This window comes from Acomys russatus, chromosome 11, assembly GCF_903995435.1.
Source record: "Acomys russatus chromosome 11, mAcoRus1.1, whole genome shotgun sequence".
Taxonomy (NCBI): Eukaryota; Metazoa; Chordata; class Mammalia; order Rodentia; family Muridae; genus Acomys; species Acomys russatus.
This window is the reverse complement of record NC_067147.1, coordinates 54,618,758-54,646,244: the sequence shown is the minus strand read 5'-3', so window position 1 is coordinate 54,646,244 and position 27,487 is coordinate 54,618,758. Positions and strand designations below refer to the sequence as shown.

Below are 27,487 nucleotides of genomic sequence, written 5' to 3'. Positions count from 1 at the left end.
CTGGAATTAGAAACAGAACTTAGACACAGCAAAGCAAAGGCTAGAACCAAACTTCCAGAGGCCAATGGAACCAACAGATAATTGCTAGAAGCTCAACTCTCCTCATAGGGAGAAAATAGCACATGCCATTGCTACAAGTAACCACTGTGTCTACTGTCCAACAACACACGCCCTATGGGTAACAGGTAACTCCTGTGCAATGTTAGTTAGATGATGCTTTTCTCTCCCCTCTGTTTCAAGATAACACCTTGGGCCAGATTCTGCTGGGATTCTCACTGAACAATGGAGACCTGAGCCCCGGGCAGGGATGCTTCAGCCACATAGCCAGCAAGAGCCCACAGCTCTCGAGCAGGCACAGGCCTGGCATGTCCCAGCCTGGGGACAGAGTGAGCCATGCAGTGCGTTGTGCTCCAGTGGCATCTCCTGGCTTCAACCGATGCCCAGGAGCCTCCTGCTCGAGGGGCATCTTGCATGGCCAGCGTGGGAAATGGCTCTGGAACTTCCAGGTGTGTGTTCATATGTGGAAAGTACGTCCATGTGTGTGCACATACATGTATGTGGAGGTCAGAGGTCAACCTCAAGTCTTATTACTTGGAACTGTTTATTTTGTTGAGAGGAAGTCTCTCTGTGGGACCTGAGGTTCACTGAGAAAGCCATCAGTGAACCCCAAGATCATTTGTCTTCATCTCTCTAGAAAGCAGATTCCAAGCATGTGCTCCTTGTACGACACACCTGACCTTTTGCTTTTAGTTGTTTTGCTTTTGAGACAGAGTTTCTCTGTGTAGTCCTGGCTTCCCTGGAACTCACTCTGTAGACCAGCCTGGCCTCAAACTCAGAGATCCGCCTGCCTCTGCCTCACAAGTGCTGGCATTAAAGTTGTGCGCCACCACCGCCTGGCTCACACCTAACTTTTTCATGGGGGGAGATTCTAGGGACTAAATGGCAGGTAAGCAAGCACTTGACCCACTGAGCTATCTTCACAGGCCTCCTCTGGATGGTGTTTTTTTTTAAAAATCTGCTCTCAGTAGAGGCCAGTTAACTCCTTGTCGGCACACTACCCAAGAGCCCATGTCCCCTCACTGTCCAAGGGCTGGCTGGCCAGTCCTGCTGGGGGCTTAGGAAAAAAACCAGCTCCGAGCTGAACATAATAGTATTCTTTCCATGGACAGCAGAGGGCGCCAGTACCCACAGAGCCCAGCCACCCAGGTAGTGGGCAAGAACCAGCTGGGGATCCAAGGAGGAGGCGGCCCCAGGGATGAGCTTGAGGAAGCTTGAGAGGCACAAAGTGTGACTCTAGAGGACAAGGGGGTCCTCGGGTCACAGCCTCGAAGCTTTCTAGATCAGCATACCTTCTCAGGGCTGTGGCTATCTGCTGGGACCAGTCCAGGACCACCCCACTTGGCCTACGGGACCTTCAGACTGCCAGAGCCCCACCCAAGAACAGCATGGCACAGGCACAGGCACAGGCAGTGGCCCCGACTGTCATGGCTTTGCTTCTTGCAAGTAAGTACTGAGAAAATCATCACTGTTGACTGCATGCCTATTTACATACTTATGGCATACAGACACTCTGGTGTACTCTCATGCCCACAGCACATATGTATGCCCAGGAATGTGTCTGAACATACACAGAAACATGTTCACATACATGTAGAACACGTATATACAATGTTTATGCACATTTGTGAATGTATGCACAAGCATGTGTAAACACATGCATGTATATCAGTGTATATACATCTCTTATCAGATGCACACTCACCTGCAAACATGTGTCTGAACATGTGCCCACATGTGTACAGGTAGGTGCCTACAGGTATGCACATACATACCCGCACAGAATCCATCTCCCTTGGAATACCAGGGCTTCCTTTCAGCTCTGAGCTGCTTGCTCTCTGCTCACCTGTGCTGATGGAACGTCAAGGAATTTGCATAGGGAGCCCTGGTAATGGCTTCTCTATGCCACCTGAGGTAGCTGGAGGCCCAGAGCAAGCTCTCCCGGAATAGTGTGAGAGGCAACAACTTCTTTCTGGGGCCAGGCCAGGTGCTCAGCCTCAGTGAGCAGCCATGTGGAAAGCAGTGGGTAGCAGGAAGGGGGAAGGGAGGGAGGAGGGCTCTGGGGAGATAGAGACAGCTTTTGAGTGCGAAAAAGATGAAAGCAAGCGTGTGCCGGAGCCCTGAAGCCCATAGGAGCTAGGAAGGTGGGTGAGAAGTGAGCATGGCATCATGGGGTATGTGAGGCTCACCCCACTGGGCAGGTACTGGCAGAGGGCCTTGGGTCACCAGGAAAATCTGCTTTATCAGTGGGGTATGAGAGACACAGCCTGCTGCACGCTTTGGCAGGTGAGGCTCAGGCAATGCACACCCCTGTCCACTCTTTGAGCCCAATCAGAGCCTAGGGTACTGATTTAGCAACTGTCACCCCCACCCAACACACACACATAATTCCACCTAAATTTCAGGTACTTTGGAACGATATTTGATTCTCCATATATATCCCACATAATAGTTGGGACATAATTCTATACACATTCATTTTTTAAAAAGTCTGATGTTCACTTTGTCCATGGTTCCTGGGTAACGTCAGACCTGCAGGGACCCTGCTGACTCAAGCTCTGAGCCCTTAGCTTGGCCCCTCCTGGGGAAGCCCACACTGCCCCCTCTGCAAGTCCCTCCCACTCAGAGGTGAAAGGGCAGCTACAGGCTACCTCAGGCACTGTGTCTTAGAAGGCTGTGGGAGAGGAGGCGTTTGCGCACTTTCTCTCTCTCTCTCTCTCTCCCCCTCCCTCCCTCCCTCCCCCCGCCCCAGGCATTTCCCCAGAGATCTGCCTGCTGTCCAGGCATTGGGTGCATGCCACTAGAGTACCTTGGCAGGAGCTGATGCCAGTGGCCACTGGCATCCCACAGCTCCCAGGAGGGAGAGCAGACACTCTGCCATCAACGGATTAGTTGCTGGACAAAAGAGTCTGGCCTGGCTTTGATAAGGAAAGAATGAGGATGTTTTTGTGGTCCAGGAGAGGAGGGAAGGCAGATGCATGGCCAGAGCCTCCCCTGCTCTCAGGTCAGGCCAAGGCTGAAGGAAGACGCACTCCCAAGGTTCCCTGAGCATAGCACACTTCTTGGCTAACTCCTGGTGGCCCCCACTCTGTGCTCTTGCCTGACTACTGAGGTCTCCCGAAATCTGGTGCCTTCCCAGCCTGCAAGGGCCAGGGCCCTTTTCTGTCTCAGCAATGAATGCAAAAGTCACAGGGGTGTTGTGGTATCTACAAAGCCCAGACAAGCATCATCTGAAGGCTGTCGAGGTGCCGCTGTCCTGAGAGGAGGGCTTTCAGCCACACCCACTGCACGGAAAAGGAAACCAAGGCAGGGAGGCGGACTTGTGGTCAGGCCTCACGGGTATCTGTGCTGGCCCATGTGTGCGTGCACAAACATGCGCGTGCACGCACGTGCAAGGGTCTGGGAGCAATGGTCCTGACCTTCAGGATTCACACTGCTTCCCACTGACCTCATGTCTGATGTCACCCTCTCCTGCCATTGTCTGGGCCTCATATACCTTACAGATTGCCCCCAAACCACATGGCATTGGAGACTGCAAGACCAAAGTCTTCCTCAAACCCTGAAGCAAATCCCCACCTGCATGGCACCCAAAGCCAGCTCTGAGGCTTGCAAGCCTGGCCTGTGTGCTTTCTGCCTACGTGGTGGTGGGTGCTACTTTTTTTTTTTTTTGGTTTTTGCGTGGTTGAGAATTGAAGCCCCATGGCCTGCGTGTGCAGTGCGAGCTCTCTACTGCTGAGACGTGTCCTAGTCTGGACCCCAGCACACTTTGACTGCAAGGCCCATTCTAGAACCCTCCAGGCAGGTGAATAGGAAGCTAACAGCCTGGCCTTGTTGTGACCACCTTGGGATTGGTGATCTGGGACAAAGGAGTGGAGATGCTAAGACTGCCTGCTGCTGTGACTTGTTGGCACTCGGAGGCCCAGTGTGAACACCTGGTGATGGAGAGGGTCTTCCCTTTCTCCTTTAGGAGCCTTGGTACCAAATGGCAGTATTGATGGCTGCAAGCTCCTGGGGGCTGGCGGGGGAGGTGCAGAGCTTCATGTGAAGAAGAAACAGTGTTCATATGAACCTGTGTCAGCATGCATGCATGCATGCATGTGCAAGCATGGTTGTGTGTCAGTTGTCTCCTGCCCTTTCTGAGGCCTGGGCAGGAGAAGATGGTTTGTCCTGTCCATCTTGTGTCCCTGTGGGCCTTGCTGTTCTTGCTTCCTACAAACTCAGGACTCATGTCCCACCCCATCTCCACGCCAATAGCTCCCAGGACAGTATCTCTGGCCCCACCCCCTCACCAGAAACTCAGGGTTTCTCCCCCTGATTAACCTCTGCTCTTCTCTAGCTCCAGGGAACCTCGGGCCCATTCCCTGTACCCTCTTCTGGTGTCTGTCAGCATCCCCTGCTAGGCCACTCCTGCCCTTCTAGGAAGCCATTGTCTCTTGGATGCTGTGGCCTGCATATTGGCATGTTCCCACCAACTCACACGGAGACTTGGAACTCCATTTGGCTGGGAGGAGGCCCGCCAGGGTCATGGGCAAAGTGTCATTTTTTTTTTTTTTTTTAAGTCACAAGAGCATGCTTTTTTTTTTTTTTTTTTAAATGAATCACCCCATCTCAGGCATTCTGTTAAAGCAATGACAAATGGACCAAGGGCTCAATCATGGGAGCCTAAGAAGAAGGCTCTGGAATTTCTAATGTGAGGCTTGAGAGACTAGAGGGTGTGGCCAAGGAATGCTCCTTTAAAGTGTCTCTGACCACAGGACTCTAACTGTCCCCCACCCCCACCCCCACCCAGGCAGGCTGCAAGATTCCAGATGCCTGGAGCTTCCCTTTGAAGCACTGCACTTACCCATGGTGCCCTGGGAGTGCCTGCCCTATGGATGGGAGCTTGCCAGGTTTGAGTCCCTGCACCACAGACCCTTCCAGAAAGGCATGCCCTACAGAGGTGGGTGTGTCCCCCCCACAGCTTGCAGGAACGTTTCAGAGTGTGCAGTTTAGTTTTCTTCAAAGCCTCACGTTCGTGACTTTGCAAAAATGCAAATGGAAACCATAGTAAGGCATCTCCAGGGCTGAAAGGATTTAAGCAAAAGAAGAGACATTGGCAAGGCATGAAAGCGGACTTCTGTGGCTTCTGAGGAGTTAGGAAGGGGTGTGTGTGTGTGTGTGTTGGAGGGGAGCTGCTTGTGAGGGCAGCCCGCAGCGAGGGCAGGCTGAGCCAGTCTAGGCTATCTGCATCTTCCCTGGTTTCCAGATGCCTCTGCATCCTGCCCTCTGCTGCTCTGTCCCAGCTGTGCGCCATCCTCCCTTCCTTCCACAGAGTCACTCTTGGGGCTGCCCTCCTGTGCAGCACATGGGGCCTGGCTTGCCCTTGGCCTCAGGGTTCTGCTTTGACCCTGTGCTACATGCTGAGTGGCTGCTGCCCTCTAGCTGTGCCAGTGCCCTCCACGAAGATCACTGCTGGACTGTTGCTATTCTGTGCTGCCCACACGAACAGACTGCAGTGATCATAAAACTGTGCTGTGCCACAAAACTAAATACTCAGAGGTCTTGCCAGCCAGAGTGGTATGGCCAGCCAAGGGGCTTCAAAAATCAAAAGGGAATATTATGTCTGCCCCAACCAGATCTTCTCTGCCCCTGGTCAGTGCCAAGGTGCCTCCGTTACAGCAGACTGGAGACCCACAGACACCGACTGATCAGAAGGGATGTAAGTGGCCAATGGAGAGGCCTGCTGTAGACACCCAAGGTGATCTCAATAACCCAGATTCCACTCACACCTGGGCTTTCCTCAGGAGCACGGGGGCTGGGGGGGGGGCATAGAAGCAGTGAGGGCTCACACCACCTGGGAAGACACCTGGACACTGCAGTCAGGGACACACTACGCTGTCTTTCACACAAGCCCTGCCCCTTGGTCTAGCAGGCACACACCGCAGATCAGGTGTCCATGGCACCGTGTACCGGGGAACTCGGGATTCTTACCAGGAACGACTGGAAGAGTTGGAAGGCTCCGACAAGCCAGATGTACAGGTGGGAGTGCACCTGGGTGGAGGTGCCGTTGAAGGTGTTGGCCACCACCAGGAAGGAGTAGGGCCCCACGGTGAAGAATTCCCAGTCGTAGGCACCAGACGTGGCAATAGATTGATTGGTTTCAAAGAGCTGGCTGCTGGGGTTCCACCTGTAGACCACGCTGTCGATGTTGTGGTTGTCCCCTGGGAACCAAGGTCAGTGCTGGGGGGGGGGGGGAGCCATTCCCTGGGATTCACAGCCATTTGTAGGACACGGCTTGGCCCAGGGCATAGACAGCTACTGTGCATGGTCCCTAATTACCTAAGTCCCTCCCTTACCTCACCCATCAGGCACCCTCCACACCCAGCCTCTGGGCCTGCATGCTGACAGTTCCCAAAAGAAAAAGCCTGTCGCTCCAGATGGCCCACAGGCCCACAACAGCCTGTCCCCACCTAAGCCCTACTCACCTCCTGCAATTGGCTTCTCTTGCCCTAAGTAGGACCAGACTTTCTTTTATTACTCTTTGTCTGGAACATCCTCTCTATGGTGCTCCCTGGAGGTCCTCCCCTCATGATGCTACTTGGATGCATCTCTGTGGTGTCCCCCAAGGCCCTCTGCTGTGGCACTCCCTGAAGGTCCTCCTCTGCAATCCTCCCTTCGATCCTCCCTTCATGGTGTTTCCCTAGAGGAGACCCCTGGGACTGCTCTATGTAATCCTTTGTGGAAAATCTTCTCCCATGATTCTCTGCTCCATCGCCTGCTCTGCAGAAGCACTCGCTCTGTTGGGTGTCTTGTTTTTAGGCTCCCCTACACCCTGAGTGCAAAGGCTGGGACTCCACCCGCCGCCCCCCCCCACCCCCAGGCTGCCTAGTGAGCTGCACACTTGTGTAGATACTGGGCTATGGAGTCTCTGGAGCCATGGCTTAGAGCAGCCCTAAAGCTGCCTTCTGGGACATCCATCTTTGAATTCGGAAGACTTGACCACCATCATGGCAAAAGCCTGACTCAGACACCAGGCTTCCCAGCCGGTCCAGGCCGAGCCACCTGCTCTGACATTATGGAGTCCATGCCAGAATGCTGAGCTTGCTTGCAGGGAAGTGGCAATGGCAGCTTCCAAACTGGCTCCCTCTATGGTCACACACCCATTGACGTTCATGCTGCGTCTACTGCCCCTGGTTGGGGCTCAGTGGCTTCTCTGAGAACGACATGGCTTCCCTGTTCTCCTAACCTAGGTGATCTGCAGCTGTGACAGAGTTAATGTGGCCTACCTCTGACCATATATTTCAAGGGGTAAGTTGGAGGAAATGGGCCAAGTATGACTTAGTGTCTGCGTGTGCACACCTGTGTGTGTGTATGCACACGCGCGTGCACGCATGGGCATATGTACGTGTGGCACGTCCATGTGGAGACTAGAGGCCAATCTCCAATGTCATTTGTCACCATCTATCTCGTCTTTTTGAGATAAGGACTTTCAGTGTTCTGGGGGTCCCCAGTCTGGCTACATGAGCTGTAGCGAGTCCCGAGAACCTCTATCCTAGTGCTGGGATTACAAAGACTTGCTACCATGCTTGGCTACTTTTTGTAGGTCCTGGGTATCTCATGCTTGTGAGACAAGCACTTTTACTGACAGAGCCATTTCGCGGTCCTTGCATACAAAGTGTGGAATGATTTCCTTCCAGGTCAAAGGCCACACCTGTCCTACCTTCTCGGTGGTTGGCTACTACCAAGAAGTGTTCTCCGTCCACCTTAAAGGCCTCCCAGTCACGGGCACTATGGGTGGCGATCCTCTGGTAAAGGGTGAACTTCAGCTTTCTGGGGCTCCACTTGTAGATGACTGAGAACTCTTGACCTCTTTCATTTGGCCCAAAGTTAGCCACAGCCAGGAAGATCTGAAAGAGAAGCGTTATCTTATGCTGGCACCAGACTGGGAGCCCAATCTGTAGCATTCTGAACCTCAGCATCTCTTGCACATCCACAGGGAAAGGTACGGAAGGAAGGGTACAGGACAGACTGAACACCAAAGTGCTGGTGCTAGGACATGCTCAGGACTCTATGTTGATGGCTGTGTGGTTCTCCCAGGGACAGAAATCATGGGTTTCAGTCACATGTGTCATGTGTGCACTGCTCACATGCAAATGAAAGCATGCATTTGTTTTGCTTGTTTTTCTTTTTTCTGAGACAGGGTTTCTCTGTGTAGCCTTGGCAGTTCTGGCCTCAATTTGTAGACCAGGCTGGCTTCGAACTCACAGAGGCCTGCCCGTGCCTCCCCAAGTGCTAAGATTACAGGCGTGCGCCACCACACCTGCCTTGCATGCATTCATTTAAGGACAAAATGCCTCCTTCCCTTGTTTTTCTGTTTCCCAATATTTCTTGACTACAAAATTAAAAATTTTAAAAATCGCAATGAAAAACTTTCTGACGTCATTAGGAAAAACCTACTAGTAGCACTGCTGCCACTCTGAACCTGGACGCAGTGGATCCCTATCATCAGCAGGGTTTAGCTGTTTGATTCCCAGGGTCTGGCATGGGTCCTCTGCTGGGCCAGAGCCACACGGTGTTGTCTCCAGGACAACATCCTGCAGTGCAGGCTGCAGGAACTGGGAAGGAAGCATGCCCTTCTCCTGTTACGGTGCCACTGCCCTCTCCTTGTACAGGCCCTCTGCTCACTCCAGCGCAGGTGGAAAGAACTGCCGAGGCCAGCTGTCAGGCCCTTGACCCCCCCCCCCCCCCCAGAGGCCTGGCACTAACATCCATTTATACATTCTATATGGACAGCTTGGTAGACCGAGGCATGAGACATTCACTCTGCGATGCTTTCTGCATGACGGCTGGCCCAGTGAGGTCACTGCAATAGTTAGCGCATTTGGAAACAGGGTCTCGTGTAGCCCAGGCTGGCCTCAAACTCTCTAGGTAGCTGAGGATGATTTTGAACATCTCATCCTTCTGCCTCCATTCCCTGAGTGCTTGGATTGTAAGGGTGAGCCATCGCCACTCAGTTTATGCAGTGCCTGGGAACCAAACCCGGAATCTGTGCATGCCAGGCAAGCACTCAATCAAGCCACTTTCCCAGCTCCAGGTTGAACAGTTTTGATTTGCAGTGAGTTAGGATGGGACTAGACAAGGCTTTCAAGCTGACACCATCTCTGCCTTGTGGGAAGCTAAGGAAGTTCCTTATAGGCACAATCCTACAGCCTACGACTTTGAACCATTATCCCTCCTACCAAGGGCTTGGAAGTCTGAGAGATGCTTTGACCTGCAGAGTTCCTGTATAGGAGATACAGGTCTCTTCCTGCCTGAGGACCCCATGGTGGGGGGCCTCCCACCAACAAGGAAGGGGAAGTGACCTGTCCAGACTTGCCTTTTTCCCAATGGTGAAATGTCGCCACGACTGTGCCTGGTGTGTGGCGATGTTCTGATAGGAGACAAATTTCCCATCTGTCCATTTATAGATGGCCGATCTAGCCTTCCGATTGGCTGTGGCTGCGAAGAGCCCCACACCGGGGATGCTGAACACCTCGATGCCCAGTGTCTCTGAGTTGGTGTGCAGACTCTGGTGTTCCTCCACGTAGTCCAGCTTGGTCTTGGCTTGGAATGGGAGGATGGGGACCTAGTCAGTGTGCATAGGATGGAGCTGGGGGTTCTCTTGGGAGTGGCTTCTGGGGCCCTGCCATGACTTGGCTCCTAGGTCTGTGCTCAGGGCCCTGGGGTTTATGAGTTTTCCCTTGGACCCCGTTTTATCCTTGTGGGAAAGGCCCATTAGTGGGAGGCTGCTTGTGTCCACTAGGGGCTTTTGCGTCTGCATAGCCCCAGATTCAAACAAGATAAAGGGGAGGCCTAAGTGTCTATGCTGTACCCTCTTCCAGCCATCAGCTAGCTACCAGGGAAGAGGTGCTCAGAGAGACCAGCCTCGCAGCCCTCATGTCTCAGCCAGGATGTGCCTATTTCCAGATTGAGCACACAGGCTTGACACGCCTTCTGGAGTTCTGGGGACATCTCCAGGGCTGGACATGGCTATTTTAGGGAGGAGAAATCCTGGTTTGCCTGGGTTGTTCTGGCAGCAGCCCCCTGCTCCAGAAGTTACCACTAAGATGGACTTTCTACTCTGAAGTGGTCCTTATGGATGGATGAGACTTCAGCCCTTCATGCTACCCTTTTCCTGGTGGGGATGTAGCCTGCTGCTCTGTGTGCTTAGGATATCACAGGGTGTGAGTTCTGGGTCCAGCCTTACCTGCCAGCACGGAGACCCACTCGGTGCCCACACACAGGTACAGCCCCTTCCGGGCGGCATCAAACCAGAACTGGGCACCCTCTGCTTTGGTGCATGGTGGACGGGATCCCAGGGTTACTTTCATGTCAGCTTCTGTGGGGAGAGACCAGGCAAAAGTGTCTGGCATAGGACTTGCAAAGGATCCAAGCCCATTGGTCCTGTCTTCATCTTTGTATGTGGCCGAAGGGAGCCCCTGACAGGTCACTGGAGATAGGGTGAGCAGCCCCAGGACCCCAACCATGATGTTCCCCATGTGGCTGGCTGGCCTTACCCATCTTCTACCCAGAGGGCATGTCTCTCTGTCCCTTCGCTGTCATCCCATGGGCATCCTCAATAGCCTTACACTTCACCCTGGGAGTCTGCCTCTTCTCATGGGTCTCTTGGGTCTGTGATTTGATCCACCACATCTCATACCAACATCGTCCCATGTCAGGCCTCCTGGCTTTATAGGAACAGCTCCGTCCATCATCATTGGGCAGCTGTGTAACCCCCTAAAACCTAAATGCCTGACATACTCGGATGGGGACTTTCTTTATTTATGATGTGAGAACCACAGGTTCTAGGGTCCTGGATGCCTCTCATCATCTTTCCACCATGCAGGGGTATGTACGTAGTTGGTGGCGGGGGACTTTCAGATTCTGAAAGGCAGGGGGTGTGATTTTTATAAATGGCTCAACATTGCAACTTTACACTAGGACAGAGCAGATATGAGCCAGAGAAGGCACATCAGGGAGATGCCCTGGGTTGAAGGGGCTCTTGGGAAACAGAGCTAGGTCTTGGCATGGACTGAGCTGAGCTTAGAATGAGCTGGAGGGAGAGACTGGGAGACACGGGCAATAGCTGGCAGGGGAGGGGTATCCAGAGGAGGGAAACTTCCTAATGTGAGCCATGTCTTCCATCTACCCAGGGGACCAAGAAAAGCATGAGGTCTGTCTGTAGGCTGTCCAAACAGAGTCCTACGAGGGAGGGACAGGTTGGTGGTTCCGGCCTTTCTGATGGCCCTGAGTATTCTCCTGGCCACTGTGACAACTGCCCTTCTGCCACTGAAAGGTGCACAACGGAAAGGCTGAAGAAAGGAGCCTGTGCTCTCAGGTGTTGCCAGGGTGGGAAGCAAGCCCGCCCTACTAACCGTAGGGATATTTCGGCACCTCCCCAGGCTTCTCTGTGAGCCTCTTCAGCACTCGGGGAACAGACAGCTCAGCCAGCCTGGCATTCCTGCTGGGACACAGCCTTGGGGTGGCATCTGAGCCAGGCAGCAGAACCAGTTGCCTTATCACGCCCTGCAGAGGGAGAAAGTGGGGTTACCACTGGTATCTGCCATTGCTGAGGACCTTGCTGGCTAACCTGCGGAGGGAGAAGGGGTCTGCATGAAGGATTATTGGGGAGCCACTAGGAGTGATGGCAGACAACTACTTACTGCTCTTAGTGAGGAAGGGACTGTCTACATGGAACTAGAGGGACCAGGACACATTCCTTTCCACCTGACCCAGATCATCTTTCATCCCTTTCTTCACCATTCATTGACCACTGACTCACTCTATCTACCTATCCATCTGTCCATGCACCCATCCTCTTGCCGACTTGTGCATCTTCCCAGCCACCAATGCCCATTCAGTAACAATCTATCAATCAGTCCACCTTCCTACTCATCCATTTATCCATCCACTCATCTACCCGCCTACCTACACACCCAGCTGCCCATCCATGCACCCATCCATCTGTCTGTCTATTCACCCACCATCCATCCATGCGTGTATGCACCTATCTGTTCTTCCGTTTGCCCACTCAAGCATAACACAAGTACATTCCACAGAGTGACCACTAGGTGTCAGGTGTGGTTCCAGATGCTGAGGACATTACAGAGTACTATAGAGCCTAGCTATGGAGTAGACTCCAGATCCCAACCTAGTAGTGGGTACATCACAGGTGATAATGGATGGATGGATGGAACAGTCACAGCGGGGCCAGAAAGGCTAGGTTCAAGCATCAGTTTGTCAGAGTATTAGAGACAGGCTTTCATGGTAGAAGGAGCTCCTGAGGAGGAACCCAAGAGCCTCAGGGAAGAGTGTGCTAGAAAATAGGCATGGCCAGTGTGAGGGCCCTGTGGTGGACTCCATGACACCTTTGTGTTCCTGGTTCTCACTTAGCATAGATGACAATCTATCTTGAGCATGTGACAAGATGTCCCCATGGCCCAGGGGGGACAGGTGCTGCTGGCAGCCCCTCTACACTCACTGTGAACAGGCCTTTGGTTCTCTTCCGGCTGCCAACGAAGAACTGGGCTCCTCTTACTGATAGGGCGGGCGGGAAGGGGATGTCAGCCATTCTGAAACAGGAGTGGACAATGCTAGCGCCAAAGTAGGGGACGGATCGCGCATGGGAAGCAAGGGAGCGTCCTGGGGCAGCTGTGACCACAGGCTCCAATAGTGATGGGAGGTTCAGAGCCTACAGAGCAGTGCCCTCTCTGAGGCAGAGGAGGACCCCTCAGCTCCTCTGGCTCTTTCCAGGATCCTCAGCGGTGGTTGCATCTCTCTACCTCTGTCCCCTTCCTATTGCATCTGAGCATGCTTGAAGCCTTCTCCCTGCATCTATGGTCTCTGCTTCCCCACCAGGAGCTGCCTCACTCAGCTGACATCATATCGACATGGCCGAAGACCCAGTTGGCAGGTAAAGGCATAGTCATAGCCCCCAGTAGACATGAGCTGGGTCACACTACCCCAGGACATGGGTTCCTGCAGGAATAGATAAAGATACATATGGGGCCTTTTTTGTTTTTCTACCTCCTGGTGAACCTCGAGGGCCTTCCACTGCAGTAGGGCCCTAGCCTGTATAGCCATTGTGTGTTTTCACACAGCCTGGGGAGTAAGACAGCATGGCAGCTATGGGTAGGAGGGAGGCACCTTGCTGGAGACCCAGGCGGTGCTGGGAAGGCTCTGGTTGTGACTGCTGTAACGGTTGATCACACTGAGGAACGCAGGAAAGATAGCAGGCCAAGAGAAGGGATATGTGGCCGGAGCTTCTGCGTAAGGAACAGTGTGCCACGACATACTGTCCTCCCCTATAGTTCCTGTTTCCTCTAATCCTAACCATTTGCTACAGTGCACCAAGCTCCTGGTCAGGGCTACCAAGCAGCCAGCCCTCCCCATCCATAGCCCACCTCCACTCCGTCCTAGGCATCCTGGTTCCTGAGGTGAACCCGCACCCTTGGGGTTGGCCTGCATCATCAACCTAAGGGTCTCAGATCATCCTTGGCCACAGTTTCTTCAAGTAGGTGGTTTCTGGCCCCTGATTGGGCCCCTCCATTTCACAGAGCTCCTCCATGGCCCCTGAGCTGATAAGAGAAGGCTACCTCCCACAAGGCCCCATCAGGGACTCGCCTTAGGGGCCAGCACCTAAGGTAAAGGATTTGGCAGGGCAGGGGCAGGGGTGGACTTGCTCAGGACCCACCCCTCACTTCACAGTGACAGAACAGCCACTGGAATTGGGTTGCTTAGATGACAGAGCGTGGTCAATCACTGGGATGCACATCCTGGTACCTACATGTCCACTGGGAGGCCACAGTCCACGGTGAGGGAAAAGGATCCTTGGGACACAGCCAAGATCAGAGTATGCCACTGGCTGTCCACGAGGCCGGGGCTCCGAAAGGACACACGGGTCTGCCAGGCACCAGCCAAGTCCTCGCTGAGAAACAGGAAGTGCAGCTGTGTGGACGAGTACCTCAGGCCAAGCAGCAGCGTGTCCCTCTCCTCCGCCAGCAGGGAGAGCAAGTATTCATTCTTCTGTGGAGAGCAGGGCCAGAGGTGGGGCAGAGCTGAAGGAAAGGGAGGAGGGAAGGACCAGAAGGATGGGCAAGACCAATGAGGTGAGGCAGATGAGGAGGAGGGCGGAGCTAAGGGGAGAGGAAAACCGCACCAGGGAGGTGGTGGGGGAAGAGGGTGGGGATAGCAGGACAGTGGGTGGGACTGAGAAGAGGGGGGTGGAGCTAACCGGAGAATGGGTGGAGTTGATGGCACCCTACCCTACCCTACCCTAGCCACTTTTGGGTGGGAACTCAGTGTGCCTCCCGACCCCAACCTTAGCTAGCTTTGTACAAGCAGCCTAGTCTATATACAAAATGTAATGTTTTCAGCCTGTTGAGAGAAATCCTGCTCCATCATGAAGGAGCTTGGAGGACCTCCTGCTGAGTAAAACAAGCCAGGCCGGAAGCACCCCCCTCCCCGCTGCCATACCTCACCCTTCCATCCTCACCCAGGGCCTGAGGGGCGGAGCAAGCGGCTAGTAGTTCACAAGATGGCTGGGGGTTGCTAGGTAGACCGGTGAGTGGGATCATCGCACCCTCTGAGTTGTGCTCACAAAGGTGGACACGGTAAATTCCGTGCTGTGTGCGTCTCATTACAGTCAGCAAAGCAGAGTGCCCGCAAGGTCTGCGATCTCAAAAGCAACAGTGTCCTTTCCATGAGGGCCAATTTATACTAAGGCTTCTCACCAAGCTGCTCTTAGCCTAACACAGCCCGAAGAGCCAGAAAGGTAAGTCAGCTGACAACAGGTGCGTGTGTACATTCAAGTGTCTGCACACTTACTATTTTCTTTAGTGAGGCTCTGCCATGGTGAGTCTTCTAGGCAGCTGTTCTAAAGAGGGCCAGTGTGGGCTCCACAGTCGGCTCAATGTGCAGTGTGCCTTGGTCACAGGAGGGGACACTTGCTTAGCTTCCTTTGGGAGCAAGAAGGGATCTTTCTGCCTCTGTGGCTTTGACAGTGATAAAAGAGTGAACCTGCTTCCTGAGGACTTCCAGGAAATGGTGTGAAGTTTGGAGACCAGCAGATGATGGAGAACAAAACCCTCCCAGTGATGTCCATGGTATCAGGAGCCACACAGCAGGCTGAGAGGGAACTAAGGATGGATAGTGACTACGGGAAGGTATAGGGAGTGAGCCCTCTATTCACCGCAACCCAGCATGTGTGCGCAGACGTGCGCGCGCACACACACACACACACAGACACAGAGCCCCCCTCCAAATCTTGTATTAGTTACTTTTTGTCACTGTGAATAAGCACCGTGACATATAGAAAAGTTTATCTTAGCTCAGAACTCCAAAGGAAGACTCCCTAAAGCTGGGAGGTTAATGGCAGCCTGTGAGTAGAGCAGGAAGCCAGTGGCCACAGAAAACAGAGGGAGCGAACTCAGGGTGGAATGAAGTTTTCGAAGCTCTCGGCTCTGGAAGCCTGCTCCTAGGAACTTACGTCCTCAAGCAAGCCTCTAAGAATCCCACGGCCCCACGAACAGGACCGCCCACCAGAGACCAAGTCTTCACGGACATCAGCCTATTGAATTCATATTTCTTCCATTCAAACTAGCACGCTGGGGAGGAGAGGTGGCTGCTGTCTCTTGTCCATTGCGGAGCTCCCTAACCCAGAAACACTCCTGGCTAAGCAGACGGATGTGTTTGCCTGACAAGCATTTACTACAGAACATGAGACGAGATCTAGGTCCTTAGAAGGGTTTATTGAAGCCGTGGGCCACTGACACATTGATGCAGGTAGCAACCAGAACAGAGGGACAGGGGGAAGGACATGGTCCAAGAGGATCAGCAGGCTTCCTGGGAAACAGGAGGAGAGGTCAAGTCACAAAGGACAGGTTGGGGGCTCCATGCTGGGGGACCATCTGTCCCAGATCAGGTTGAGACTGGAGAAGCTGAGTGTCCACATGAGGGACCTGACCAGCTGGCACCAGGATCAGGCCCATCAACAGCAGCTGGACTTCTGGCCTGAGGAGAGGCCACAGCAGGCCTGGCGGGAGCAGGCAGGGCGGCACAGCAGGGACACACAGGACGAGGCTGGGCGGCAGCAGCTGGGCTGGCAGGAGGAGGCACAGCAGGAGGAGGTGGGCACACAGCAGGCAGGTCTGCACACAGGGCGGCAGAGCAGGGACATGCTGGAGCAGGGCTTGCAGCAGACAGGCTTGCAGCAGACAGGTGCACAGCAGGATGGCTGGCAGCATGAGGAGGATCCAGAGCAGACAGGTGTGCAGCAGACAGGTGTGCAGCACACAGGCTTGCAGCAAAGAGTCATACCACAGGATGGCTGACAACATGAGGACTGGCAGCTAGACTGCTGGCAGCATAAGGAGGATCCACAGCAGACAGGTGTGCAGCAGACAGGCTTGCAGCAAAGAGTCACACCACAGGACTGCTGGCAGGGGGAGCAGGTGCAGCATGAGGGTGTGCAGCAGCTGTTGCAGCCAGACTGGCAGCAGGGGCTGGACACACAGCTCACTGGGGAGCAGACAAGGGTCAGACAGGGGGCTGGGGCACAGGTGGGGACACAGCAGCTAGACTGGCAGCAGCTGGGGGCACAGCAGGTGGGGGCACAGCAGCTAGGCTCACAGCAGCTCTCTGGGCAGTCGTCTACCTGCCAGGAGGAGTTGGTACAAGCATCAGAGCAGACAGACATGGTGGAGGCGGCCATGGTAGAGTTAGCTGGGAGCTGAGAGGTGTGAGTGTGTGAGTGTGTGATGTGTGTGTTATGTGCTATGCTGACAGCTTTTATACCAGACAGGGTATGTTTTCAGCCGGAAGCCTCCAGAGCTTTCCTTCCTCATGGGTATTTTGAGCTGCGTCCTGCAAGCCCTTGTTAATCTGTTTATTTACAGGAGAGTCACTCCTCCTGAATTCCACATGCTGGCTAGTGCCTGAGGGTGCTGCAGTGCTTGGTCCTCTGAGTGGAGCCTTGCCCATGCTGGGTCTTGCTTTGTGTACATACCACTCGCCTCACCATCCAGGCTGCTTCACTATAGGCAGTGGGTGGGTAGGGTTGCCTGACAGAGTGTCCCTGCATACTGTGGGAGACTGGCCTGAGTGTGTCAAGGTAGCACAGGTCCTCAGAGAATGAGAAAGTGAGGGAAACTAGAGGGAAACAGATTCTCCCAGAACACAGACTCTCCAGAACAGCATCAGAGAAGGGGAGCTGTGGAGAAAAGTCCCACAGTTGCAGAGACTATGCCTATCTGTAATGGAAACTTCATGCTGTGTGCCCAGCATAGCCTGGGAGCCTCAGATGCACAGTGACATATGGGAGAATTCAGACAGCCCAGCAGCCAATCGGAGCCTAGTAGGACAGACAGACAAAGAGAATCTTTCATGTTGCACTGTGGGCTGACTGAGGGTGATGATGCCAGGAAAAGGGAGGGAAGTGGGCTGGGCTTCAGCAAGAGACTGTGAGAGATCCTGCCTGCAGAAAGCAGGGCTAAGGCCAGGGACAGGAGGAACAGGTGAAGTGCCTAACCCTGCAGGGGCAAGCTAGCCTGCCCATCTGGAGCTACCAGCCACCAGCCACGAGCCCCACTCCACTTCCCTCCTTCCTTCCATTTAATCCCTTCTTCTTCTTCTTCTTCTTCTTCTTCTTCTTCTTCTTCTTCTTCTTCTTCTTCTTCTTCTTCTTCTCCTCCTCCTCCTCCTCCTCCTCCTCCTCCTCCTCCTCCTCCTCTTCCTCCTCCTCCTCCTCCTCCTCCTCCTCCTCCTCTTCTTCTTCTTCTTGTTTTTCAAGACAGGGTTTTGCTGTGTAGCCTTGACTGTCCTGGACTTGCTTTGTAGACCAGGCTGGCCTTGAACTCACAGAGATCCACCTGCCTCTGCCTCCTGAGTGCTGGGATTAAAGGCATGCGCCACCACCGCCCGGCTATTAATCCATTCCTTATGTCTTACAATTCTCTGACCTCAAGATTCAACCAACTACTGCGTACAAAGTTTATCTCTTTTTATGGCCGTATAATATTCCATTGTGTTGATTTACCACAGTGTATCCCTCCAGTGACTGATGGATATTTTGATCGTCCCTTGTTTACTACAGATGTGAATAAAGCTTCTGTCACCATTGTTTGTGTTTGGTGTTTTATGTGACGACAAGTTTTCTCTAGAGTAAATGCTCTATGCAGTCTCCTTGGGTCACGTGGCAGGTAAGTGTTTATCTTCAGGCTGCTCTATGCCTGGGAGGCAGGACATCTGCATTCCACAGTAGCGTGACTGAATGGGAAGCGCTCTCTGCTCTTTGTTGTTTGTTATGGGGGTGCACTCTCCGATGACCGGTACTGTGTGAACTGTGTTTAATGGGCTCATCTGCATCCCACACACAGTGTGAGAGGATGCACCCCCTCCACCCCCACACTGGGTATCTTAGCCTCAGTGGCTCTAACAGGCTGTGGGGCTCTTGTACTGTGCTTGGCATTTCCAGCTGAGTTTCACCCGCTGCTCATTCATCTCATCTTTCTTAGCGAAATGTTTCTTCTGTATTCATACCACACTTCTTACACTTTTCTTTCCTTTTGAGAGAAGGTCTCACATTGCCCAGGCTAGCCTGGGATTCACTGTTTGGCTGAGGATGATGTGACCCTCCTGACCCTCCTGCCTTCACTTCCTAAGGACTAGGACTACAGGTGTGCACCTCCGTGCCTGGCTTGTGACAGCGTGCTTTAAAGAGGAGTGTTTAGTACCCACGAGGTCTGTCTCATCAGCCAGTCTCTCGAGCATTATGCTTCCTGTGTTGATCTGAGAAATCTTTTTTTTTTCTTTTCCTTCGTTTCTCTTGGCGATTCTGGGTCTCTTGTAATTACGTATTAATTTTAAAACTAACTTGTACATTTCTGCAAAGATGTTCGCTCGGCTTCTGCCAGGAACTGGAAGAGTCTGCAGATGAGCAGGGACACACCACTTCCTGGTGTATTTAAAAGGCTTTCCACGTGAGTTTCACAGTTTCTGGAGCATGCGCTCTGCAACTCATGGCCTTAGCTTGGCTATGAGGTCATCTCTCCCCTAGTGATGCCTGGGATTGATCGGCTGAGTGGATGCCTGTGCTTTGTTGGAGGTTAGGGAGAAGGCGTGGCACATGGTGATGTCATCTGTAGGTTCCTAATGGATACCCCACCACAGTAAGGAAGTCTCCTTGCCTGGGTTTGTGAAGTCTTTTTATTATGAAAGAGTGTTGGGCTGTCCAGCTCATTTTTTCTTTTTGGCATAGATTGATGTGATCACGTGATATTTGCCTTCTTTGCATCAATGCAGTATATTACACTAGTTAATTTTTCAGATATTAAACTAATCTTTTGTTCCAGAGATTGTCATATTTAGCCACAGCGCTAAGCAGCTCTGCGTTACTGTGACAGAATGCCAGAGGTAACCTACCTATAGAGAGGAAAGGTCACGTCACTTACCTCCTAGCTTTGTATTGGTTACTTTTCTGTTGCCGTGATAAAACAGCAATGAGCAGGGCGATTTAAAGGAGAAAGAGTTTCTGTATGTAGGCTTATGGTTTCCGAGGGAGCAGAGCTCATTATGGGGTGGAAGTGCCAGGTGTAGAAACAGTTGTGGCAGCTGGAGTAGCAAGCCGGGAGCTCGCATTTTGAGCCACAAGCATGAAGCAAAGAGTCTCCAGTCTTTAAACTCTCAAAGCCTGTCTCCACGGACATGCCTCCTCCCATAAGGCCACACCTCCTAGTCCTCGCCAAACAGTGCCACTAACCGGGGACCAAATGCTCAAATACCGGCTGCGCCTGTGGAAGATGGTTCCTTCCAGTCATTACACACTACATGCTGTTTGGCTCTGAGGCCTTCCAGCCTGTGACAGGCAGCATGTCATGGTGGGGGGATGTGACAGGAATCTGCTTACTCGTGGTGGCTAGGAGAGGAAGAAGACGGCCAAGATCCCAGTGAATGTCGCCTTCAAAGGCGTGCACCAATGTCTTAGTGCACTTTCTGCTGTTGTGATAGAGGTCATGACCAACAGCAACTTGGGGAGGAAAGGGTTAATGTCATCTTACACCTCCATATCACCATCTGTCATCAAAGGAAGCCAGCCTGGGTCTAAAGGCAGGAACTGAAGCAGAGGCCATGAAGGAACACCACTTAACTGGCTTGTTCCCCATAGCTTGTTCAGCTTGCTTTCTATCTCCCTAAAATGCCACAGGATGGGGACCAAACCGTCAGCACCCAGGCTCTGGGGTACACTGACGAGCCACAGCATCCATGCCCCTGGCTCTGGTTCTCCAAGGTTGGATTCCGTTGCTGGGGTTGGCTGAGGGCCTACCTGACAAAGGCTTCCACTTGCAATATGCAAAGGACCCCTAAAAATGACGAACTTGACTTTAAAGAGAATTGGGCAGACCCCTCACCTAAGGCATCTATCTGTATACCTGTTTCTGGGGATGGCGTGATAGTAACACGTGCCTCCCAGTGGCTTGTGATGTGTCACCCCCTCTTCTGGTTCTCAGAAGAGGTCCTGAGTCTCCGTGTGGATTCTTGTTGGTCTGTTTCCACTGGCTCCTCTCGGGTAACTGACCCAAGGTCTTTCTCGGCCCACACCCACAGCTGTTTCTCCCACTGCAGAGCATGTGCTGCCTCTGTACTGTGGTGGTTGAGGGTCAGTGTCACCTGACAGGATTTGGAATCACCCAGAGGGCACACTTCTGGGCGTGTCAGTGAGGGTGTTTCCAGACAGGATTAAGCGAGGAGGGAAGAGCCACCTGTGTGGTGGCACCATCCCACGGGCTGGAATCTTGGAGTGAATAGAAAAGAGAAAGTGAGCTAAGCACCAGCATGCTTCTCTCTGCTTCCTGAGGACTCAATGAGTCTCCTCAAGCTCCTGCCACCATGGCTTCCCCGCCAGGATGGATGGACGGTGTCCTCAAACCGTGGACTAGAACAAACCCTACCTTCCTTCACCATCAGAAAAGCAACTAATAGAAGAGATGCATGGTTTGATGAGGGTGGGGTGGGGCAGGGGTGGGGAACCTGGTCCCCATATCTGACAGAGGCCGCCGTGCACACCACAAAGGACCCTTAAAACCAACAATGATCCCCTATAGAAATAGAAGCAACCATTGATAGTCTCCCAACAATAACAACAACAAAACCAAAAACAAACAAAAAACAAAAACAAACAACAAAAAAAGCCCAGGGCCAGATGATTTCAGTGCAGAATTCTACCAGACCTTCAAGGATGAGCTAATACTGATACTCTTCAAGCTACTCCAAAAGATAGAAATGGATGGAACATTACCAAATTCATTCTATGAGGCCATAGGCACATTGATTGATACCTAAACCTCACAAAGACCCAGCAAAGAAAGAGAATTTCAGACCAATTTCTCTTATGAACATTGATGCAAAAATACTCAATAAAATACTCGCAAAACAAATACAAGAACACATCAAAGATATCATTCACCACGACCAGGTAGGCTTCATTCCAGGCATGCAGGAATGGTTTAATATACAGAAATCCATCAATTTAATCCACCATATAAACAAACTGAAAGTTAAAAAACTACATGATCATCTCCTTAGATGCAGAGAAAGCATTTGATAAAAATCCAACACCCATTCATGTTTAAAGTTTTGGAGAGATCAGGGATACAAGGCACATACCTCAACATAATAAAGGCTATATGCAGCAAGCCAATAGCCAAAATCAATAAATGGAGAGATACTCATGGAAATTCCTCTAAAATTGGGAACCAGGCAAGGCTTTCTCCATCTCTCTTCAATGTAGTACTGGAAGTTCTAGCCAGAGCAATAAGACAACAAAGGGATGTCAAGGGGATCCAAATGGGAAAGGAGAAAGTCAAATTATCCTATTTGTAGATGATATGATAGTGTACATAAGTGACCCCCGGAATTCCACCAGAAAACTCCTACAGCCTATAAACACCGTCAGCAAATTGGCTGGATACAAAATTAACGAAAAAAAGTCAGTAGCCTTCCTATGTACAAATGACAATCATGCAGAGGAAGAAATTAGGAAAACTACACCCTTTACATTAGCCACAAGCAATATAAAATATCTAGGAGTTACTCTAACCAAACAAGTAAAAGGACTTGTTTGAAAAAATTTTCAAAACTCTGAAGAAAGAGAGTGAAGATGACATGAGAAGATGGAATGATCTCCCTTGTTCATGGATCGGGAGAATTAACATTGTAAAAATGGCCATCTTACCAAAAGCAATGTACAGATTCAATGCAATCCCTATCAAAATATCTATATAATTTTTAAAAGAGATTGAAAGTTCAATTCTCAACTTGATATGGAAAAACAAAAAAACTCAGAATAGCTAAAACAATCTTATACAATAAAAGATCCTCCAGAGGAATCTCCATACCTGATCCCAAGCTGTACTATAGAACAACAGTAATTAAAACAGCATGGTACTGGCACAGCAATACATTGGTTGATCAATGGAATTGAATCGAAGACCCAGAAATGAATCCACACACATATGGTCACTTGGTTTTTGACCAAGAAGCCAAATCTATTCAATGGAAAAAGGATAGCCTCTTCAACAAATGGTGCTGGTCTAACTGGATGTCTATGTGAAAAAAAGTGCAATTAGACCCATATTTGTCACCATGACAAAACTCAAGTCCACGTGGATCAAAGACCTCAACATAAAACCAGAGACACTAAATTGGTTAGAAGAAAAAGTGGGGAAGAGCCTGGAACACATAGGCACAGGAGACAAATTCCTGAGCAGAACACCAACAGCCCAGGCCTTAACGTCAACAATTAATAAATGGGACCTCATGAGGCTGAGAAGCTTCTGTAAGGCAGGAGACACTCTCAACAGAACAAAGCGACAGCCTACAGACTGGGAAAAGATCTTCACCAACCCTACATTTGACAAAGGTCTAATATCCAAAATATATAAAAAAAAAACCTCAAGAAATTAAACACCACCAAACCAAATAACCCAATTCAGAAATGGGGCTCAGAACTAAACAGAGGAATATATTGAATAGCTGAGAAACACTTAAAGAAATGCTCAACACCTTTAGTCATCAGGGAAATGCAAATCAAAACAACTCTGAGATTCCATCTTACACCCTTCAGAATGGCTAAGATCAAAAATTCAAGTTACACCACATGCTGGCAAGGATGTGGAGAAAGAGGAACACTCCTTCATTGCTGGTGGGAATGCAAACTAGTACAACCACTTTGGAAATCTATCTGGCACTATCTCAGAAAAATAGGAATAGGGCTTCCTCAAGACTCAGTTATTCCACTCCTTGGAATATACCCAGAAGATGCTCCAGCACACAACAAGGACATATGTTCTACCATGTTCACAGTGGCCTTATTCATAACAGCCAGATCCTGGAAACAGTCTAAGTGTCCCTCAGTAGAAGAATAGATAAAGAAACTGTGGTACATTTACACTATGGAATACTACTCAGCCATTAAAAACAAGGAATTCCCAAAATTTGTGGACAAATGGATGGAACTAGAAAGGATCATAATAAGTGAGTTAACCCAGAAGCAGAAAGATTCAAATGGTATATACTCACTCATAATTGGACACTAGCACAAGGGGCATGTCCCATGCAAGTCTTCACTTACCAGGAAATTGGGATAGATGTGAGGGCATCCTATTGGGACTCTAGGTGAGAGAAGTATGGGAGAATGGGGAATAGAAGGATCCAGAGTGTCCTAGAAACCTATAAGAACATTATGATGGGTGGATCTGGGCACAGGGGTTCTGGTCAAACTATGGCACCAACCAAAGACAATATGTGCAGTAAACATCGAACCCCTATACAGATCTAGCCAATGGACAGGACATTCTCCACAATTGAGTGGAGAGCAGGGACTGACTTTTACAGAAACTCTGGTGCCCCATATTTGACCACGTCCCCTTGATGGGGACGCCTGGTGGCACTCAGAGGAAGGATAATAGGCTATCAACAAGAGACTTGATACCCTATGATCATACAGAGGGGAAAGTGGTCCTTCTCAGTCATAGACATAAGGGAGGGGAATAGGGTAAAAGTGGGAGGGAGGGAGGAACGGGAGGAAACAAGGGATGGGATAACAGTTGAGATGTAATATGAACAAATTAACAAAAAAGAGTAAAACAGCAGCAACAACAACAACAACAATGAATCAACCTAACTCAAAACTGCGCAAGAGAGCTGGATAGAGCTCTTGCCAAAGAAGGCCCTCAGATGGCAAGTGATGGTCACAATGTAAACTTGGAAAACTGAAGTCACAGGCAGCGAGGGCCACATCTGTGATCTCAGCTAAGGCAGGTGGAGGATCATGAGTTTGAGGATAATTTGTGCTATATAGAAACACCCTAGTGTGGGGAGAGAGGGACAGAGAGAGACAGACAGAGACAGACAGATACACACACACACACACACAGAGAGAGAGAGAGAGAGAGAGAGAGAGAGAGAGAGAGAGAGACAGAGACAGAGACAGAGACAGAGACAGAGACAGAGACAGAGAGAGGCAGAGGCAGAGAGTGAAAGAGAATATGAGAGAATCAATCTGTATACTTGTTAGAATGCCAAAAATCCAAAATACCGACAACAGATGTTGAGGAGGAAGGAGTGATGGGAACTTTCTACCACTTCTGGGAATGCAGGATGGCTCAGAGCTGTGGAAGAACTTGGTGGACTCTTAAAAAATAAATCAAACGCACTCCCAACCATCCAGCACTCACACGCCTCAGTATTTCTTAAAAGGAGCTGAACAGCCACATCTACACAGAGATCTGAGGACAATGTGCACAGCTGCCTTAGTCACAATGGCAAACGCTCCACAGAGCCATGCTGAGCCTCAGCTGGGAGGGAGACACCTTGTAGGGAAGAGAGAGGCCTTGTTAAGAATGGAGAAACCTTGTCGAGGGAGAGACTCTGCCTCTAGAGAAGAGAGTGATGTTCAGCAGTGTGGAGGATGTGTGGGGACCCAGAGGAGCATGGAGGGATGTGGAGGATGCGAAGGGATGTGGTGGGACCTGCTGGGGCTTGGAGGGGCGTGGAAGATGTGGGAGAGAGTGTGTGTGGGGGGGAATACAGAGGGGCATGGAGAGACTTAAGAGAATGTGGAGGATGTCAGGGAACCTGGAGGGCCATAAAGACCTGAGCATGGTTCTAAGTGAGGGGAGTAGGCTGCACAGGGGTTGCCTGGGTTGGTGGGCAGGGAGATTCCATAGGGATCCCGAACTCAGAGGGTGGCCAGGACAGCAAAGTTTTCCGTAAGACACTGTAATGATGGAAAGGTGTGTGTCAGCTATTTGACAAAGACCTCAGCATGTCTGACGCCAAGAGTGGGTGATAAAGGCAGGTCCTTGGGCTCCACTGCATAGGGCAAGGTATCTGTCTGCCATCCAGCTCATTCACTTCCTCCTGTGGACAGCACCCTAGGCCCATGGTTTATTGACTTTATAAAGCCTTTTAGTGGCTATAAGTCCCACCCTAAACTTGTCAACCTGCCCCTTCCAACAGCACTTCTTTCCAGCTCTCCCACTCAGGGTTTCTTTCTTTAAACATCTTCCCGTCTTTAACCAATTGCTCTACTGCTCTCTAACTTCTTGGATGTGTTGGAAGATGTGAGGATGGTAGGTTCCCATCAATTGATCCATCTTCTATGGGGCCTCGTTTTCCCGATTTGGGTGCCCACTACATTGAATAGCTCTTCGGCAGGATGCTGTCTTTCTGTGATCACTCAGGCTCTGTGTGTATGGGCTGGGTGGCAGCAGGCTGGTCATTTGGGACTCACTTAAGTAACCCCATGGTAAATTAGGTCAGGTGACTTCTCTGAGTCCCTTCAGAGGAATTCCCCTCAGGGCACTATTCCAGGTACTAAAGATAGGCTTCGAGCCTGGGAGATGCCCCAGACATGAGTTCTACTGTCTATTTCCAGGGGATCCGTTCCCTAGCAGTGGCTTCTCTTGGATGGCTATGCATGTGTCTGAGGTCATCACCCATCAGATAATGTGGACCCTATGTGGTTTCTGGGGACCCTATCCAGATATGGAGGGCCATCATGGCGGCATCTCACTCTTCTACTTTGTGCAGAGTGTGATGCTGAGCTCCACTGGACAGCCCCCATGGCAGGTGGCCAGCATCTCTCACTATTACAGGGCTAAGTCCCTCCCTCCTGAAATAACCACAGTCTGCGGAGACCGACAGCTACTTAAGCCACACTTGTCAAAGCATGAGAGGAGATCCAGGACATTAGAAGAGTTTATTGATGTTGTGAACTGCTAAAGGACTGCTGCCAAAGACAAGTGATCAGAGCAGAGGGTGACACAGGGTGCAGGTGGGGCTCTTGGGCACCAGGAGGATAGCACAAGTCAGCTCAACAACATGTCAGGGTTCTGTCCTGGGAAGATCTCACAGCAGGGGCCGACTAAAGGGGCAGAAAGGGATTGGGGAGGAGTACATGAGTCCATAGTAGACAGACTCAGCAACAGCAAGACTTCTGGCCTGAGGAGAGGCCACAGCAGGCCTGGCGGGAGCAGGCAGGGCGGCACAGCAGGGACACACAGGAGGAGGCTGGGCGGCAGCAGCTGGGCTGGCAGGAGGAGGCACAGCAGGAGGAGGTGGGCACACAGCAGGCGGGTCTGCAAACAGGGCGGCAGAGCAGGGACATGCTGGAGCAGGGCTTGCAGCAGACAGGCTTGCAGCAGACGGGTGCACAGCAGGATGGCTGGCAGCATGAGGAGGATCCAGAGCAGATGGGTGTGCAACAGATAGGTGTGCAGCACACAGGCTTGCAGCAGAGAGGAACACAGCAGGAGGATTGACAGCAGGATGGCTGGCAGCAAGAGGACTGGCAGCTAGACTGCTGGCAGCATGAGGAGGATCCACAGCAGACAGGTGTGCAGCAGACAGGCTTGCAGCAAAGAGTCACGCCGCAGGACTGCTGGCAGGGGGAGCAGGTGCAGCACGAGGGTGTGCAGCAGCTGTTGCAGCCAGATTGGCAGCAGGGGCTGGACACACAGCTCACTGGGGAGCAGAGGAGGGTCAGACAGGGGGCTGGGGCACAGCAGCTGGGGGCACAGCAGCTAGACTGGCAGCAGCTGGGCTGGCAGCAGCTGGGGGCACAGCAGCTGGGCTCACAGCAGCTCTCTGGGCAGTCGTCCACCTGCCAGGAGGAGTGGGTGCAAGCATCAGAGCAGACAGACATGGTGGAGGCGGCCATGGCAGAGCTGGCTTGGGGTAGAGTGAGTGAGTGGTGAGTGGGAGTGTGAGTGTGTGCGAGGTGCTGGGCCGTCGCCTTTTATCCTCCTGTGCTGTTGTCTGGCTTGGCCTCCCTTCCTTGTTGGTGTGGCTCTGGCCATCATTAGGGTGTTTGTTTGTCTGGGATGTTGTTGTCAGGGCTGCCTGTCTCCTGCCT

At 51.6% G+C, this 27,487-nt stretch overlaps 3 protein-coding genes across 4 annotated transcripts in view; all 3 read right to left on the bottom strand.

Annotated features, from left to right (window-relative positions):
- Tspear (thrombospondin type laminin G domain and EAR repeats) overlaps positions 1 to 27,487 on the bottom strand; it is a 202,653-nt gene that overhangs the window by 5,972 nt on the left and 169,194 nt on the right. The window contains exons 3-9 of the mRNA XM_051153298.1: positions 13,862 to 14,100; positions 12,557 to 12,647; positions 11,451 to 11,601; positions 10,283 to 10,414; positions 9,413 to 9,639; positions 7,757 to 7,943; positions 6,028 to 6,257 (exon numbers count right to left, since the gene is read on the bottom strand). Coding sequence (XP_051009255.1) covers positions 6,028 to 6,257; positions 7,757 to 7,943; positions 9,413 to 9,639; positions 10,283 to 10,414; positions 11,451 to 11,601; positions 12,557 to 12,647; positions 13,862 to 14,100 — 1,257 coding nt within the window. The remainder of the gene's footprint in view (positions 1 to 6,027; positions 6,258 to 7,756; positions 7,944 to 9,412; positions 9,640 to 10,282; positions 10,415 to 11,450; positions 11,602 to 12,556; positions 12,648 to 13,861; positions 14,101 to 27,487) is intronic.
- On the bottom strand, positions 15,814 to 16,786 carry LOC127195766 (keratin-associated protein 10-3-like). The gene has a single exon (XM_051153328.1). The coding sequence runs from the start codon at positions 16,784 to 16,786 to the stop codon at positions 16,064 to 16,066; it is 723 nt and encodes a 240-aa protein (XP_051009285.1). The 3' UTR covers positions 15,814 to 16,063.
- Positions 26,404 to 27,330, bottom strand: LOC127195762 (keratin-associated protein 10-3-like). 2 transcript variants are annotated; one of them, XM_051153323.1, is made up of 2 exons: positions 26,966 to 27,330; positions 26,404 to 26,932 (listed from the first exon to the last, which is right to left on the bottom strand). In XM_051153323.1, the coding sequence occupies exons 1-2, from the start codon at positions 27,290 to 27,292 to the stop codon at positions 26,552 to 26,554; spliced, it is 708 nt and encodes a 235-aa protein (XP_051009280.1). In that variant the 5' UTR covers positions 27,293 to 27,330; the 3' UTR covers positions 26,404 to 26,551. The 2 variants fall into 2 exon arrangements, with proteins under 2 accessions (XP_051009280.1, XP_051009281.1); XM_051153324.1 differs by having other exon boundaries at positions 26,404 to 27,126; positions 27,187 to 27,330.